This window comes from Telmatherina bonti, assembly GCF_933228915.1.
Source record: "Telmatherina bonti genome assembly, chromosome: 10".
Taxonomy (NCBI): Eukaryota; Metazoa; Chordata; class Actinopteri; order Atheriniformes; family Telmatherinidae; genus Telmatherina; species Telmatherina bonti.
Genome location: NC_136628.1, coordinates 12,408,619 through 12,425,547, shown reverse-complemented (window position 1 = coordinate 12,425,547; position 16,929 = coordinate 12,408,619). Strand labels below are relative to the sequence as shown.

The following is a 16,929-nucleotide window of genomic DNA, read 5'->3' as shown; positions in this document are numbered from 1 at the left end:
GAGCTTATTTATTGGGTGAATAGATTGAGAACATAAGCATCTTCATCGTTACAAATAATTCTTAACAGTGGATTGTTTCCTGTACCAAATTTCAAAACAACAAATGGGACCACCATTGCTGCTTTGCAGGGGACATGCATTACTAAAGATCGCCTGAAGGCCAGTCAAAGCATACTGGTATCGCCACGTCAGGAGTTGCTCATGGAATTTAATGACTTATCATGATAACAAGATTTAGTTTTAGTGGGAGTTGTAAGTAGCTGGTAGCTGCTCTGCTGTGTTGGGTGTGCAGACAAAAAGCACTCCTCAGAGCTGTAAATACCGTGTTGCTTCCTGCAACAGTTTCACGTTAAGTTGCCATCTGCCTTCTCTGCACTCTGGAGAGAAATCTCAACCACAAGAAAAGGGAAAAAAAAACAGAACTGAGTCGCACTCATTTACTGAAACCCTGCGAAGTAATTCTACTGTTACACTCAATGTATGGAGAATCCAGAGAAAATGTTAGTGTATGAGTAATAAAAGCGGTACCCATCACCCCTCGTGGTAAATCCTCCTCCCTCATTCACACTCTGCTTACACTAAAAAGTTCTCCTTTCTCCCTCCATGATGACGGCAAGCAGATGTTCAGCTTTGCTCTTCCATTCTCACTCTCCCACTATAGGGCCCTCCATGAATCTGCACTGTGTCTGTGTACACAAAAAGCTTTTTCTTTTTCTCTGTAAGCAATAATGACATTGTATTAAAGGCGCTCTGTGGGTTTGTCTTCTGCTGAAGGATGCAACACACGGTGGTTCTGTCAGCCATACTTGAAGGAGCATTAATGCAGATTTCTGGAAGTGAGTTTCTCATTCATTTTTTTATCCTCTTGAAAACACAAAGAAGTTGAGATATCACCTGCAGTCGGCCAGTTTTTCTGTCTGAATGATACTTTTGTGGATAAAAACCTGAATGTGATACTTTCTTCCTTAAAAAGAAAAGAGGCGTCTATGTCTACTGGCATCCCTCAGCGGTGAAGTGTTGGGACTTTATGGACCTACGAGCTGTTTCAGTGTAGACCAGTGGGTAATGTACTGCGAGGTGGGGTGGGGGGTTCACAGAGCGCTGAGGTGACCCTCTCCTTCTTCTCCTCCAGCTGTGAAGACAAACCCTGTGATTGGCTCTTCAACATGCAGGTTAAGTAGAGAAAACAAAAAAGAAAAAAAACTTAACAGTAAAACACATTGAGTACCTGTGTTATCTGTGTTTCTGTAGTATATAAATATGTGTACTGTAACTGGTGACTAATCATGTATATATAAAGATTAGACCAAGTTTCTGCCTGAAGTCTTTTCCTTTCTTTAAGAGTTGTGATGCATGACCTTAGTGATGTGACTGAAACAGTTTAGTTTTAATCTGATCAAGTTCAAACTAAATACTCAGGCTCCAAATTCTCTTTTTTTCTTTTCTTTTCATTGCACAGCAACACCTATAGTCTCGCTCAGAAGGGTCATGTGATGTTGCCGTTCTATCCTGGTTTGTACTGGAAACATTAAAGAAAGAATCCAACAGGATGTAAGGACTACTATATATATATATATATATATATATATATATATATATATATATATATATATATATATATATATATATATATAATATATATATATATATTATATATATATATATATATATATATATATATATATAATATATATATATATATATATAATATATATATATATATATATATATATATATATATATATATATATATATATATATATATATATATATATATATATATACATATATATAATATAACTTCTTTGAACTCACTGACCAACACTGCAAAAATACACCAGACATTTCGTGCAAGACCTTAAAGGCATCAGCTATCTTAAGTAGGTTTTCATGGAATACCATCAGAGCTATGAAGACAACGCCGATGTTCACAATGCAATCCCAGTTTCTGGGAAAGGTACGTGGACAACATCGTTGAGAAAATCAGGAAAGGACAGTTAACTGAACATCTGAACGTAATAGACCAAAGGAAAAAAATCCATATAATTCCTGGACATGTCACAAACATGACGGCAGCATCTGCATTAAGATATACAGAATTATTTGTTATGGACTTCAGAACATCCAGCCTCACACCAACCGTTCATCGTTTTGAGTCATCAGGGACAAAAAGTCTTCTAACAATGCATCATAATCACTTTTCCTTATTAATCTTTGTATATTTAAGGCTGTTCTTTAGATAATATACCAGCTGCCTACAAGCTGTTGTAAAATACATTTTTTGTGGTTTTCCTTTTAAAAAAAAAAAAAGTGACATCATGTAATCGAACTGGAATTTAACTCTTTAAAGCCCAACCTAAAGAAAGAATTAACTTTAATTTTATGGTATTTTTTAGCATTTATAACTATGTGATAAGTCAAATTTATTTATAAGTAATCTGCGTTCTGGTATTTCCCAGCAGACAGGACACCAGTATCATATGGTGTAAAACAAGGTTGTGAGCAAAGTTTCTCCCATAAAATGATGGGAAATGTCTCAGAAACTGTGCGTATCAAATATGATACATTTGACTTCATAGGGTTCAAACCTTAAAATTATTTTTATTTTTACATATCTGATCATGAACTTATTTAATCCACCAATGACCTGAAGGGGAATAAATTTGTCTTGTGTCCTGGTGACCTAAAAAAAGAAATAAAACTGGAATTTTTACGTTCTTCAACAGAAACACTTTATTAAAGAAAAATGAATGAATAAAAAGAAATCAACCAAAACCAAAAAAATGACTTAAAAGACAAAAAAATAAGTCCATATGTTACCCAGGGTTAACGCTCCTGGAAAAGCTCGACTTCTGCAGTTCATGGTGATGATTTAAAGCACATCTACTTCATTATATCTGCAGAAATGCTGCTCAGAAACAGGTTGAGGAAGATGTAAAGCCAACGACGACCTCCAAACCCTCCAGATTCCTGTGTGATCAGTGGAAGCGCCTCCCTGCATCCTGCTGGGCCTGCAGGATGTCTTAGACTTAGACTAGACTTTATTGATCCCTTTGGGATGACTCCCTCTGGGAAATTAAAATTTCCAGCAGCAAAAAAGGAAAAGTAGCATGCACATAAAAAACATGAATAAATATAAAGAAAAAATGAAGAGTAAAAAAAAAAAAAAACAATAATAATAAATGAAATTAACATCAAGAAAATGCACAAACAACTAGCTGGGTCCTCTCAGGTGTCCTCAGCTCCCTTCCCACCCCTGAATTTTGTTGCATCTATGTCCTCTTCCCCCAAGTGAGGAGTTGTCGAATGCGATGGCATGATGGACAAAGGAGTTTTTAAGCCTGTTGGTCCTTCACTGTGGAATCAGCAGTCTGTCACTGAACAGGCTCCTCTGGTTACTGGTGACCGTGTGCAGAGGCTGAATGGCATTGTCCATAATATCCAGCAGTTTGTCCAGAGTCCTCAACTCTGCCACCGTCACCAGAGAGTCCAGCTTCAGATCTACCAGACACCACCAGGTGTCCTCACTGGTCCCAGAGCCATAGGAGCAGTTCTTCTTCCCACTGTTCCACCAGCATCCCAGTAAGTTCCGGTTCAGGAGACTGGAATAAAGTAAAGATTTTCCTGGTCGCCCAACAAAGCTACTTTTTTACAAACTGGCATTATGAGAATGCTATTAGGGAGATCTGAGTTTAATGAGATTGAACTGGACTTCCTCTAATGGGATCTGGGTTAAACCTGACCGGGTCGTGGAGGGTAGCACTTTCACCTCACAGCGAGGTTTATGGTTTGAAGCTCACCTTCGTGTAGATTTTGCAGGTTTTCTCCATGGTTGAGTACTCCTGCTTCGTCACACAGGCCACAAACATACAGGTTAGGTTAGTTGAAATGAGCAGTATGTGTTGGTGATTGATGAGTGAGCTGTGCAGGCATTGCTGCATCTCGCCCAGACTGCCAGCTGCCTTCCTGTGGTAGTTTCTGATTTATTCACTGTCCTCATATGATGACAGCATCCATGGCTGCAGCTATTCTCCTCTAAACTTATTTACTGGTGGCATTAAAGATGAAGGATTTCTGAGTGTAGGTTCAGCACCACTAACTTAGTGGCAAAATTGTGTTTATCCAACTGAAATCTATCAAAGGGTTTATTTTAACATGACTCATCTCATCCCGTCTGGTTAAGAGTTGGACAAGGAGCTCAGAGGCAGCACTGGAAAGCACTCCAGTTACATCACACTTCTACTGCTCTGCATATCAGAGGAAACACATGAACTTCAAAACATAAAGTCTGAATTCGTCTTGCAGCTGTCTGGTTGTGTTATTCCTCTACAAACACACACTGCTGGTGGGAGAACTCCGTTTACTGAAGTAGAAATACCAACGTGTAACGGTACGATGAAAATGACCAATCCTCCTTCTGCAGATGTTTTCTGATTCACACATTAATTATCTAACTTTTCTCTTTTAAATGAGACAACAACAAAAAGAGCTGTGTGTGTGTGTGTGTGTGTGTGTGTGTGTGTGTGTGTGTAAATATAAACAAACAGGAAATACTATACTGTATGCCGTTGGTTATCATGAATAACTGATATGAGCTGTGGAATAACCTCTGCAGGTTGTTCCTCTCCTTAAAGCGTGCATTTACTTAAATGTTTGGAAGCCAGAGAGATTATCACACACCTTTACCAGTTATCTTGGACATCCAAATGTTTCGTCACACTCCTGTGTGACATTACACACACACTCCCTCTCATGTTTTAATTTTGACCTCAAAAAAAGGGGTGATGCTGTTGATCTGTGTTAGCCTGGCTTCATCAAACACTCCCCAGATTTACAGTGGGAGTGGAGTGTGTGAGTACAATTGAACATGAATGTTTGCAGGTAGAGGAGAGATGGCAGGAGTCACGGTGTGCAGGAATGTGATGCTGTAACAGGGCTCTCATGTGGAACGGTACCGTCTGCTGTTACATAAACTGCTTTACAAAAGTGAGCAGTCCTCCACATCCTTTCTATAAAAAGACTCCTCGTTTCACCCCACTCATAATCTGCCTTTTATTTCCTTTATCGCAGCAGTTTTGGCTTTGAGAAAAACAGGATGATGAAACTCAAAGGGTGGGACTTCTTCCTTGTGTCTGGAAGCAGACGGCAGACAGAGGTGATGCAGGGAAAAAGACTCCCATCTGAAGCCAGAGCTTCAAAAAACTGATTGGATATAATAAATTGCACTGTTTATAAATACATTGTTATTCAGAGGAATAAATTAATTCCAGACCTGCTTGAATTAATATTCTATAGTAAATTAGAGGTGGTAATTCCTGGTCCAGAAAGTGAAAGTCCTGTCCATCAGCTGTTCCGACCGGTCACCAAACCAGCTGAATTTAATGAGTTTATTTGCCAGATAAACGAGCCTGTTAGTGTTAGTGTTTTAAATGTAGAGATAGATCCTAAAACATGGCAGGACTTTTACTTTCTGGACCAGGAACTGCCACCTCTGTAGTAAATTAACCAACAAGGAATTTAGTATTTGGTGGATGATGTTTGTTAGTAAGAAATCTTTTGTAAAATTTGTTTGTTTTTCCTTTTGGAAGGAAAATTCATTTGTCAGCTGAGCAGCAAAGTTGAGTATTTGGGTTGTTTCCCTCATTTACCAGCTTTTGGTGGAGGCAGTGTGATGGTGTGGGCCTTCGGCACGCTTCGTCGTGATTGGAGGGAATCTTGCTGCAGACATGGAGGTGAGATTCTGCAAACAGCTTCTCATCTCCGTGCTGCAAGATGATCCACCAAACAGGAGGCTGATCAGAGAAAACCTCCAGAATTTGGGAGTGGAGAAGATGAAATGACTTTCCAGCAGTCCTGACCTCAGCTACGGCGTACGGTCCATGCCAGACTGGGGGCAAATACCGGTTTAAGAATGAGAAGCCATTCCATGACAGCGTGATCAAATGGTAAACGCATCGTACCAGTTAAACGCTTTTCTAGATCTAGACATTTTTAACAGATGGGCAAGTGACATTCACACACACACACACACACACACACACACACACACACACACACACACACACACACACACACACACACTTACCCACCACTTCCAAGAAATTACCAATGAAGCACTTTTCCCCATCACACACATTTACACACTGTAACGAAGCAGTTGCCCGTTACCTTAAGTGTTTTAAGTACTAAAAGAAAAATAATAAAAATTTAAAGTAATGGTGGCACATTTGGGTTTGGTTTAGGTACATTTGCACTTTATTCATATTTGTTCACAGTAAATATTCAATCAATGAATCATGCAAATGTTTATTAATATTTACTGATGTCATTTGTTTTCCAGACAGCTGTGGAGGGAAAGAAATGATTAAATGTACAGATGTGGTATGGTAATGGCCGTTAGCTCACCTGGTTGGTGTCCGCTTCCTTGGTTTATTCAGGCAAATGTTTCCCTAAGGGCCTGAGCACTTTAAAGGGCTGCTATTGTGGTATTTCAAGTTTTCTGAGCTTTCTACGGTGTTACAGTGTTGAATCCTCATCAGACATGTGAACGACATTGGTTTTTTTTAATCACCTAAACCCATGTTTGAGTTTGAGTTTCAGCACGCTCTCCTTCGGTTTCCATGGCGACGAAAAGCGTGTCGTTTTAGAGCACAGGTGTCAAACTCCAGTCCTCGAGGGCCGGTATCCTGCAGGTTTTTGTCGTCTCCATGCTCCAACACAACTCACAACTTCATAATTAGGTTGACAAAAAGCTGCTGGGTCCAATTGATTTGAATCAGCTGAGTTGGAGAAGGGAAACAACAAAAACCTGCTGGATAACGGCCCTCGAGGACTGGAGTTTGACACCCCTGTTTTAGAGAGTTTTTTCTACTTGGAAATCCTTGAGACGTCCCGGGGGATAAGGTTCGGTGATTGGTTACCTTCTACTGGTTAACAAGGGCGTGTACAAATACATCAGGCGGGTGGAAAACGTGGGATAAAGTTATTTCCAACGATGGCTGGTGAGTTTACCAAAGAGAGACATCCTGCTGCATTCGTTGCTGTTTTCCACTTCGTTTTCAGGCTCTGATTCAGGTTCCAACATGTAGGGCTGTATGCTATGTGTTGACGTTGTATTTTGTTTTTTATTGAGTTCATATGAGCCTAATCCTTCTGTTTATGAGATGTTACAATGATGCCGAAAGCAGGTGAGGTGCACGCTCCCGATGTAGTGCAGTGGCGGGAGGCGGGGCTTAATGCGGAAGAGTCTCAATGCACTCGTTTTGCCCACAGGCTGCTCTGACAGCCAACGGAGAGGGTCGGTCTGAAGTAAATAAAGCGATTTGTGACAACAACTCGATCAATCCCAGCCCTTCTGGGCTCAGAAATAAAACTAACTTAGCATGAAATGCACATAATAGTTCCATTTTAAGGTTCCAGGAGAGGCCATGAAGCAGATGGGTGGGGCTCAGACCAAGGGCACTTGGGTTTTAGGCTTGGGAAATGGTTTTAGGTGTATCTATATATATATAATGTATTTGAATGTAGATTGTTATATGGGAAACATCTCTGTTGGGTGAAGGTGGTTTAGCCCAATCAGCAGCAGAAAGGACAAATGGGCCCATTTGGCTCATTGGCGAGGGCTGCTGGTGGAGGCGAGGCTGCTCCACAAACCGTTGGTGATTTCCCTGGTCTGAATACTTACCTCTCCAAAGAAATAAAGACTTTTGAATTGGAGTGGATGTCACTGATTCCAGCCACTCAGAGGCAAGCATTCGTCACACACCCGAAAGTGCAAACCAGAGGTGATGTGGGGTTCTTTAATGTTTAGCCTGGAGAAGCTGGGATCAAGCCAGAAATGTCTGATGAAAGAATGACGAATGTTCCCCCGAGACACAGCCGTCAAACATATAAATCTTGGACGAACAGCCGTCAAATGTTTTGTGGAGCGATGGAAACTGCGCCCGTGTAATGGGTCCGTTGTTGGGATCAGGAAAAGACCAAGGACACAGGAGTGTACATTCCAACTTTATTAAAACATTTTATTTAATAAACAAACAAAAGAGACAAAGAGTAATCAACTTTTCACCGAGGGGACATTTAGAACGACAGCAGCTTTGACACAAGCACAGAAAAGGTGAATAAATGAGTTTGGCTGCGTGTCGTGTGTAGCAGCAGAAATCACACAATCTGCTGAACTGTGGAGGAGACTTCATTCCTCCTCCCGTCCAGCCAGTAAAGCCATGCGCTTTCAGGCACGTGCACAGCAAGCCTCACATGGAATTATCCCAACATATTTACAGAACTGTAGAAGTGGACAACGTGTAAAAAAAATGAAGTGGCTCCACTTCAGATTGAATAAAAACTCTTCCTAAGTGCAGAAAAGGTCCAATCGCGTCAACCTGCAAACATGCTCTGTGTTTTCTGCAGCGACGCGCCGAGTTCTGCAGCAACCTTTCATTTGTCGGCTCCGTTTGGAGCACCGAGGTGGAAAATGATAAATCCATCAAGAAAAGCCAGCAGCGCAGCAGAGAACACGTTACATAATTACACAGACTCTAATGAAGCCTCTCTGGCAGGCTCTCTGAACAACATAACGCAGAGACTTAAAGGGTTATTAAACTCACTTTTTATGTCTAATGTGTTGTTATTGTGTGTAAAGCGAGTGGTTTTACTGGAAATCGACCAAAAAGCTCCAAAAAAAAACATCCAATTGACCCAGGGGCAGGATTTTGTAACACCTGTTTGTTAACAAAAGAGTTTATTTGGACATTTTAATCTTTTCTTTCTAAAGTAAATATGAAATATTGCAGAAGTAACAGGACGGCCTCCTTTTCGCTGCTCCGATTGGATCCATGTTGAGACAAAAAATGCAAAACCTGGAAAAATACGGTAAAAAACTCTGCAGGGAGGAGGTGGAGGGGGGGGGATTAGTTTTGTAACCTGGGCGAAATGACCCTTTAAAAAGAACTCCTTGCGTTGCTTCTACAGCACCAGCTTCAAACCTCCTGAATGCCTCCACCCCCGGGCCGTACCCACTACAACCCGTCTTCTCATCTGCCTTTCAAACAATCCCTTTACATAAATCACCAGTAAAGGCGTCGGACATAAACTTGAGCGGCCTTCTGAGGGGTTTTACATTTGTGATGTTCCAGCAGACGCTGAAGGAAAGACCCCTGCTCTGGTCTGCGGCGAGGCTTCAGCCAGCAGATGGAAACGCAGCGGTAGTTTTCTAGTCCGCATGATTCAGTCACGGTTCGGCCTTTTGCTCATGTGAAGTGATGACAGAAATGCTGCAAAGGCTGTTTTTAACACAAAGGACATTTCCGTAAGCGACTAGAACGTCTCAGAAGCAAAAGGCTTTGTGCTGCTGACAGATTTCAGACTGGATGCAGAGCCTGAAGCTCTTCCACAGAACATGGAATAAACACAACACCTATTAGCAGGTTAGTCATTATGTACAAATGGATACGCCAGACTTAGAAAAGCATTTCTACAAAGAGAAACTAAATTAGTGCCTAATTAAACTGTAGTTCAGGTGAAACACAATGTACGGCATGTTAAATAAATCAGCCACCCAGGAGGATTCAAACCATCGGATGGTGACGAAACGACGGTGTCTACGCTGCGGAGTGTGTGTTTTAATGTCTGGGTCCATTTCAAAATGCATGTGTCCTGACTGAAGGGTGTGTTGTTGCATTGTTGTGGTTTTTAGTGCATGCATAACGAGCAGGTTCTACGCTAGAGATCTGTAAAACTGGCAGGACTGTGGTCGTTCGTTCCTGTCGCGGCACTGCAGCTTGGCGCCGGGAGGCCGCGGCAGTCCGAGGGGCTCCGGGGGGGGGGGGGGGGATCACCTGTCGGCAGGCAGACTCATGTCATCAGACAGGAGCTGCTCTCCTGGAGGAGGGACGAACAACAACATAGTTTATCTGATGGAGAAGTTTTCCTTTTGAACAAAGTAAATTAACAATTTAAACATGCAGTTTTCTCCAACTACACACAGTTTATGTGTTATATTCAAGCAACATGGTTGGTTGAAAATAAATTCATTTTAAATCAGTCAAGGACTTTTAACACAATGTTTCTTTCATTTTACAGGATCTAAAGACAGAGCCGGCAAATGCAACTATTAGCAGAGTCTTTACATCCCGAACATCGACACACCACCGGAACTTTAAGTTGCAGAAACTAAATATTCCATCTTATTGTCAGATGATTTTCTTTTATTTTGAGACAGTCCAAAGTAGAAGACAGTAAAGGACCCCAGCTGCTGCCTGACCTCTGTGTGTGTGCGTGTGTGTGTGTGTGTGTTATGAGTGTTACCTGTGCAGGGTGGAGTCTTGTTGTCATAGTGGGAGTTGTTGCTTTGCAGGGCTTCGTCCTCTGTGTCGCTGTCGCTGCTGGTCGCTACAACCAAGACAGACGGTAACTGATCTGCAGACAGGAAAGAGACCCAGATCAATGCCTTTTTAACCCTGAATATCGTACAGACAACTGTGTCCAACAGCATCGTTTAGCTGCTTTCTCACAGCTAAACAGCTCTAACAGCCACCTCTGGCCTCACACACCTGCAGAGACAAGATGCTGAGCTGAGATCAGTGCGGTTGTTTTGACTGACTTATTGTGAAGGAGAGAGGCTGGGTTAGGGGATATCTCCATGGCTACCATAGACCGTATATGAAAGATGGACGGAGCCTCCAGCAGTTAAAAGTGAAGCCTATGCAGAAGTGCATAAAACTGCAGTTCCCCCCTCATCCTCTACGGGCTCCAGAACAGAGCAAATCTCCAGACTCACATGTTAAAAAGACCAACTTCACAGCAGAAATAAACATGTTTACAGCCTGGTTCAAAAATCCATTTTAGGTTTAATAGGTCAGGTTTACCTTCATGACAACTGTGGGGGGAGTGAATTTTTTTCTAACTCGCCCGTTTTAAAGTAATTTAATCTCGAAGTTCGGCATATTTAGGGGCGTGTCCTTTTGATTGACAGGTACCCAATCTACCGCTTCAAGTCAGAAGAACGTAGAACAACCGCGGTTTTTAGCCGGTTAACAATGTGACTTAGCTTTAGTCCGCTTACTCCCGTTAGCTAGTTAGCTCCTGTAATCTCTGGGTTAGCTCGGTTAGCCACAGAAAACTCGGAGTTCGCTTGATGTCAATCATCCACCATGACGCTCACAGCCCCCCCTCTCAGCTCCACCTCTTTGCCCATATTTGTATTTTCCAGGTGAGACAACACGCATGTCCCTGCCAAGATGGCGATGGTAGGAACCGCCCATCGAACTTCAATTCAGCTCTTCAGAAACCTATGGGTGACGTCACGGAGGCTCCGCCCATCTCTTTATATACAGTCTATGATGGCTACATGACCACTTGGCAATGAGTGAGCTTAAAGCCCTGACAGAGTGTTCAGGCCATTTATTTTTACAACCTGCCTGTTTCTGGTCTGATAAACAGGCTGTCAGACATTAGCAGTACTGACGGGGGGGGCACCGACCTTCATTTGACTGTGGTTGAGGAGATTCTCCCTCCAGCAAGGACTGATGGGTGTTTCCTGAGCTTTCAGATTCACAGTCCAAAATGGCCACCCTGCAACAACAACAAAACAAACAAAGCCATTACAAGGCACAACTGGCGTGCAAGTAGCCAAGATGGCTGCAGGCGGACACGTCTCTGAGTCGCACCCCAGGGTCCTGCTGCTGCAGTTCTTGCTGGCAGCCATGTAGCTCAGTCCTCCCAGGGAAAACACGTCCTCTCTGGAGCCAGAGACGCCGTAAATCTGCTGCTGCTTGGAGGTGAAGGTCTGCTCTGATGAGGAGCTGCCCATGGACACGAGGGAGCCTGCGATGGCGTCAGCCTTCAGCACTCCTGAAACACACAGAAAATAACCATCAACACAGGCGGAGAGAGCAGAGACGGGTTAGGATGATTGTTGGAAACTGTAGATCTCTAAATATCTTCACTACTTCCAACAAGACAAAGCAGTAGTGGGAATGGAAATACGATGTAAACTCAGACTGAAGTATTGATGTGCACACAGTGAAATGGTGGAAGAGGAGCGGAGTGTGTAAAGCCAAAACAACCCACAGTTTATCACAGACAGGCCACTTGTGAATCAGAGAGTATTTTCAGTCATAACAGCAAAGCACAAGAGGAGGAAAGTACAAAACTCTGGCATTAAACTGCTGAAGAAAATCCTGTAAAATCACTCAGCTGAATGCGTCGAGCACATCCAGGCCTGTTTAAAAAAAAAAAAAAAGTTTCCACCGCAGCCGCTGGAGCCAGGAGCCCCAGCTCCTGGAAGCGCTGTGCCACCATTAGCTTTATAACCCATGACTCTGTTTTAATACCTCGTGTTGCAGGAGATGAGAACAAACAACATTAAAACTTTAAACATCCAAAAACCAGAGGAGGCGATTCAACAAGTTGCTCTCTGACCTTCTGCTCCTCCCGTCACGTCTTTGGAGTGCAGGCTGATCTCTGCAGCCGCCTCGGCTCCTCTCAGGTCTTTTTCCATCTCTTCTGGACTTCTCCTCTTCACAACCAGAGAGCCGCTGCTGTCCAAGACAGGAGACAGAGACTTCCGGGCTGCAAACAAACAAAAACAACCAGTTACTGCTTGTCTGAGTCGGTCCTGCAACAGACCCCTGATTGCTGCAGGACGCACAACATCTCCACCACATCATCTTTAGCTGGTGAAGTCGGCTGCACTTCGCTTCCCGATGTGAAACTCAGAATAAAAACCATGACGACGTAATCAGGCGACTGTGTTTTTCCCATCCGATGCTCGGTTTCCCCTCCTCTCAACTCAACTCAACTTTATTTATAAAGCCCTTTAAAACAACCAGAGCTGAAACAAATCGCTGAACACAATCAGCAAAAATAAAAACAGAGTAAAACAGTTCAAATGCAAATAAATAACACAATAAAACAGGAGGTCATACAAGACCTCTGCTGAGCCTCCAAACGTTCCTACTAAACAAGTAAACTGGGCGCCGTTTCGCAGACTAACCAGCCTCTTGCCTTCTTCGCTTGAACTGGTTTAAATGCTCCTGGATCCCCGTCCTTCCAGTCTGAATTTTGCTCCTCACACATTAACTTCACTTTTTTGGGACGCTAATTTCACCAAGGTTCTCACCGGGGCGGCAGGGCCTGGACCGAGCTGCCACCGCTCTCCCCGCCAAGTCCAGCTCTCCGGGCTTACGGCAAGCCGCCATCTCTGAATCCCCGTGGAGAGGAGGCAGGTCCTCCGTGCCGAAGGCCCCAGATGGGCCGGGTCGGGGCTCTCCAGACTCTCGAGCCTCCAGCACTTGACTCTTGACATCCGACATCTTGCTGCGGACTTCGGCCATCTGAGCCTTGAGGCGGATCAGGACGCCCGAGTCGGGCGCCGATCGTCGCACCACCTGCGGCCGCCGCTCTCGTTCTTTCCTTGAATGAGCGTGAGCTGAAGAGACGAGAAATGAGAAAAAAGAAAGTTGTGGTTATTCACAATGTCTGGAGCCATTTTGGGATCGGAACCACCCGACTCCTCTGTGGTGGAACTGTTGTGGAAATTTCCTTCTTCTAGCTTAGAATCCTAATCCTTAGCACGTATTCATTTCTGATGATTGTTTTAGGTCTGAAGACGGCATGCTGAACCACAGACCTTAGGCTTAGTTACACAGTGTCTGCTGAGTCTCCTTCCAGACGGCCCTGAGATGTCGGCATGCAGACATCTGGGATCTGATTAGTTAGAACTCCTCCTCCTTAGAAGAGTTTATAGAAGCAGGTAGCAAAGAGCCATTAGGAGGATTACAGGTTAGTGCTCAGTTTGACCTCACCTTTAGAATAACAAAAGACCATCCTTGTTTATAATAACATGGATTTATTGACATCTTCTAGGAGGAAGGCTTAAAAGGCAGTTTTGTCTCGGGACTCTTTGGAGCATTTTCAGATTTCTGATCCGTCCGAACTCTGACCTCTGAATACTCCGTTCTTTGTAATCTTTCTCACTTCAGAGCCAGACTCCTCATCATTGCTGGACTTTTTTTCCACAACAGGACTACATGACAGATAAGGATCTAAAACATTTGCATAAAAAATCCTGCATAAAGGTTTGATATGATGCTGAAACAACATGAGACGATTCTAACATTCAGCATCTTTCAAAGAGCAACATTGTCCTGCTGAAGGTGAATTTACTGCTGGTAAAGTGTGATCACAAACACACTGGATGTGTTTTCTTCTCCAGGAACTTTTCTGCAACCTGTAAAAACTCTTTCTCTCATAGTTGACTCAGAGCGAAGTACCCTCATTTGTGAATCCCTTGCTGCCATTGGCTTAGACTGCAGCGGGACATCCCATGATGCACTGAGCTCTTCTGTTCCATCTCTGTGCTGCTCATCTTCCATGTAGAAACATGACAGTGGTACGGTTACATGATATTTTTTAATTCGGAATGAAAGTATTTTCCTACAAGTTTACATGAAAATAATACTTCCGAATTAAAGTTTACATGAAACACGTCCTCACTTAATTCCTCTTTAGAACGGCGGGTTGGGAAGGGTTCTGATTGGACAGAGGGTGCACGTGACGTATGACGTATACCGGAAATAAACAAAGTTCACTCCCTGCTTCTCATCTTTTCAGTCGTAACTTGTAAAAACGACATAATAAGTACCAGTTTCGCTGCTATTTTCATTATAAATGTGAAGTAGCAGCTCAACACGAGCATACTACTTCACTTTTTACAGCAACTTAAAAGGAGATGAAAGATAGACCACTGAACACGGGAGGTAAAACAACGCGCGTCATCTGGACAGGACACGGTAACGAGCATGCTCAGAACGACCGGAATTAACTTAAAGCGGAATGAAGGTTTACATGACAGAGGAATTAAATAGTTCAGAATTAAAATGCAAATAAACCAGACACTTACATCGGAATTAAGTTTACTTCTGAATAAAAATTAGCATTAGGAACTAAGTGTTTACATGGTCGTTTTGCATCAGTTTAAAGCGGAATTAACTTTTATTCTGAATTAAACAGGAATTAAAACTTCCATGTAAACACACAGATTACGGCATCAACATGTTTTTCCTCTTTCTGCAGGTCTTCCTGGATAAAAGTTGCAGTGCATGTTGGTCTGTCTTTCCTGTCCTCTCCAGCTCAACCAGTCCAGGCGGACGACCCCCCCATCGCCCCCCGAGCCGGGTTCTGCCAGAGGTTTTTCCTTCCTGTTTAAAGGGATTTTTTCCTTCCCACTGTCGCCTCGTGCAGCTCAGGATGGGAGATTGTATGGAAGTCAGGACCTGATGCAATCTGTTGTTTTTCCATAACTCTGCTATCTGTGATGAAGCGGCTCAAACTGATGTGTCTGTAAAATGTCCTGAGAAGACGTTGTTGGGAAGTGGAGCGAAACAAATAAAGCTGAATTGACAAATACATTTTTCTTTACAAGCTCAACGTTACGTCAGAACGACTTTATAATGAGACAAAATCTTCATGCTAGTAAAGAAACATGGCCTGAAGTAACTGTGACTACAAGCTGCTGGAAGAATCGGATGGTTTGCTTCGCAGGTTAACGTTAAACCTCTCATTTAAAACAGCTGATGCCTTTATCTTCCAGAGCTCCGACTACCAGTTTCAGCATTGATTCTTGGTTTATCTGGCGAGACTTGGGGATGTTTACAGACCTTGGCTGTGAAGCAGAGATACCGGAGGCCGAGGTTGGAGGCCCCACAGAGACTCCACGCTGCTGCGCTCCTTCAGATCCAGCAGCTGGATCAAGATGACAGGATCAATGTCCAGCAGGCTGCTGCTGCTGGGTCCGACAGCAGCTCCACTACCACCAGTACTACGACCAGTAGCAGCAGCGCTGCGGTGCAACGATCGGGCACTGGAGATGAATCCACCTGCGGATCAGAACCACGGTTCATACAGGGCTGTGCTTTGGTCAGAATATACTAAAATTAGATCTTCATCATCATCATCATCTCATCAAAAAAAAAGAAGAATGAAAATGCAGCTGATCTACATACGCTATAAAAAATACAGAAAGTATCTCGTTGGATATTAATGAACACAGGTAATGATACTTGAATACCACTTTTGCATCTGCCAGTAAATGAACAGGACCAGCTGCCGCTAACCATTATGAACAGGTAGTGCAGATTTTTTTTTTTTTTTTTTTTGATTGATTGATTTTTTTTTGTTTAAAAAAGTTTTTTTTGGTCATTTTTATTGTGTTTATTGATCGTTTTACTCGTCTTCTTGGGCATTATAGCAGCAGAATAATGGTCTGGCTAATGTGTTGTTTTTTCCTCACTGAAATCAAGAAAAATGACGAGCAAAAAAGTTATAAACAATTTTTTTTTGTTTTTTACTCTTTATAAAATCAGTAATATTGAAGAATTGTGAGAATCGCAATTTAAATCGAATCGGAACCCAAAAAAAATCAGAATTGAATCGGGACGAAAGCATAGATAGGTCACATGACCCGACTCTTTAAGGCACGAGGTCAAGTGAGGCGTCATTTGGCAGCCGACGCTCCCAGGTGAAATTCAGTTGAGCAAAAAAAAAAAAACAGGTATTACAGTGTGACTTAAGTATGGAAGCTGCAAGAAGACAAAAAGGTCTAGAGTAGAATAAATTCAATATATCATTTCCCAATTTTCCCAAGTATTTATTAACACCAGTAACCAATGATTATATTATTAAATAATAAAACTATGCTTTTAACTATGTTTTTAATAGCTCATAAATAAACATACATTTCCTTTCAGTTTTAAAGGAGACTTCAATAAATAAGCTCAAATTAGTGAACTTAACTGAATGAAGTAACATTTTTAAATACTCTTAATTAATTAGAATTAAATTTAAATAATTTAGAATTAAATTTAAATAATTTAAATATTATTGATAATATCCAATAATAATTTAAATATTCTTAATAAATTGAAACTC

The 16,929-nt window shown here is 42.3% G+C and overlaps 1 protein-coding gene across 1 annotated transcript in view; it reads right to left on the bottom strand.

Annotated features, from left to right (window-relative positions):
- Positions 1–8,078: 8,078 nt before the first annotated feature.
- trim37 (tripartite motif containing 37) overlaps positions 8,079–16,929 on the bottom strand; it is a 32,012-nt gene continuing 23,161 nt past the window's right edge. The window contains exons 19-25 of the mRNA XM_079248059.1: positions 15,660–15,878; positions 13,121–13,429; positions 12,421–12,570; positions 11,667–11,850; positions 11,480–11,571; positions 10,306–10,416; positions 8,079–9,879 (exon numbers count right to left, since the gene is read on the bottom strand). Of these exons, the coding sequence (XP_079104185.1) occupies positions 9,833–9,879; positions 10,306–10,416; positions 11,480–11,571; positions 11,667–11,850; positions 12,421–12,570; positions 13,121–13,429; positions 15,660–15,878 (1,112 nt within the window). The 3' untranslated portion in view covers positions 8,079–9,832. The remainder of the gene's footprint in view (positions 9,880–10,305; positions 10,417–11,479; positions 11,572–11,666; positions 11,851–12,420; positions 12,571–13,120; positions 13,430–15,659; positions 15,879–16,929) is intronic.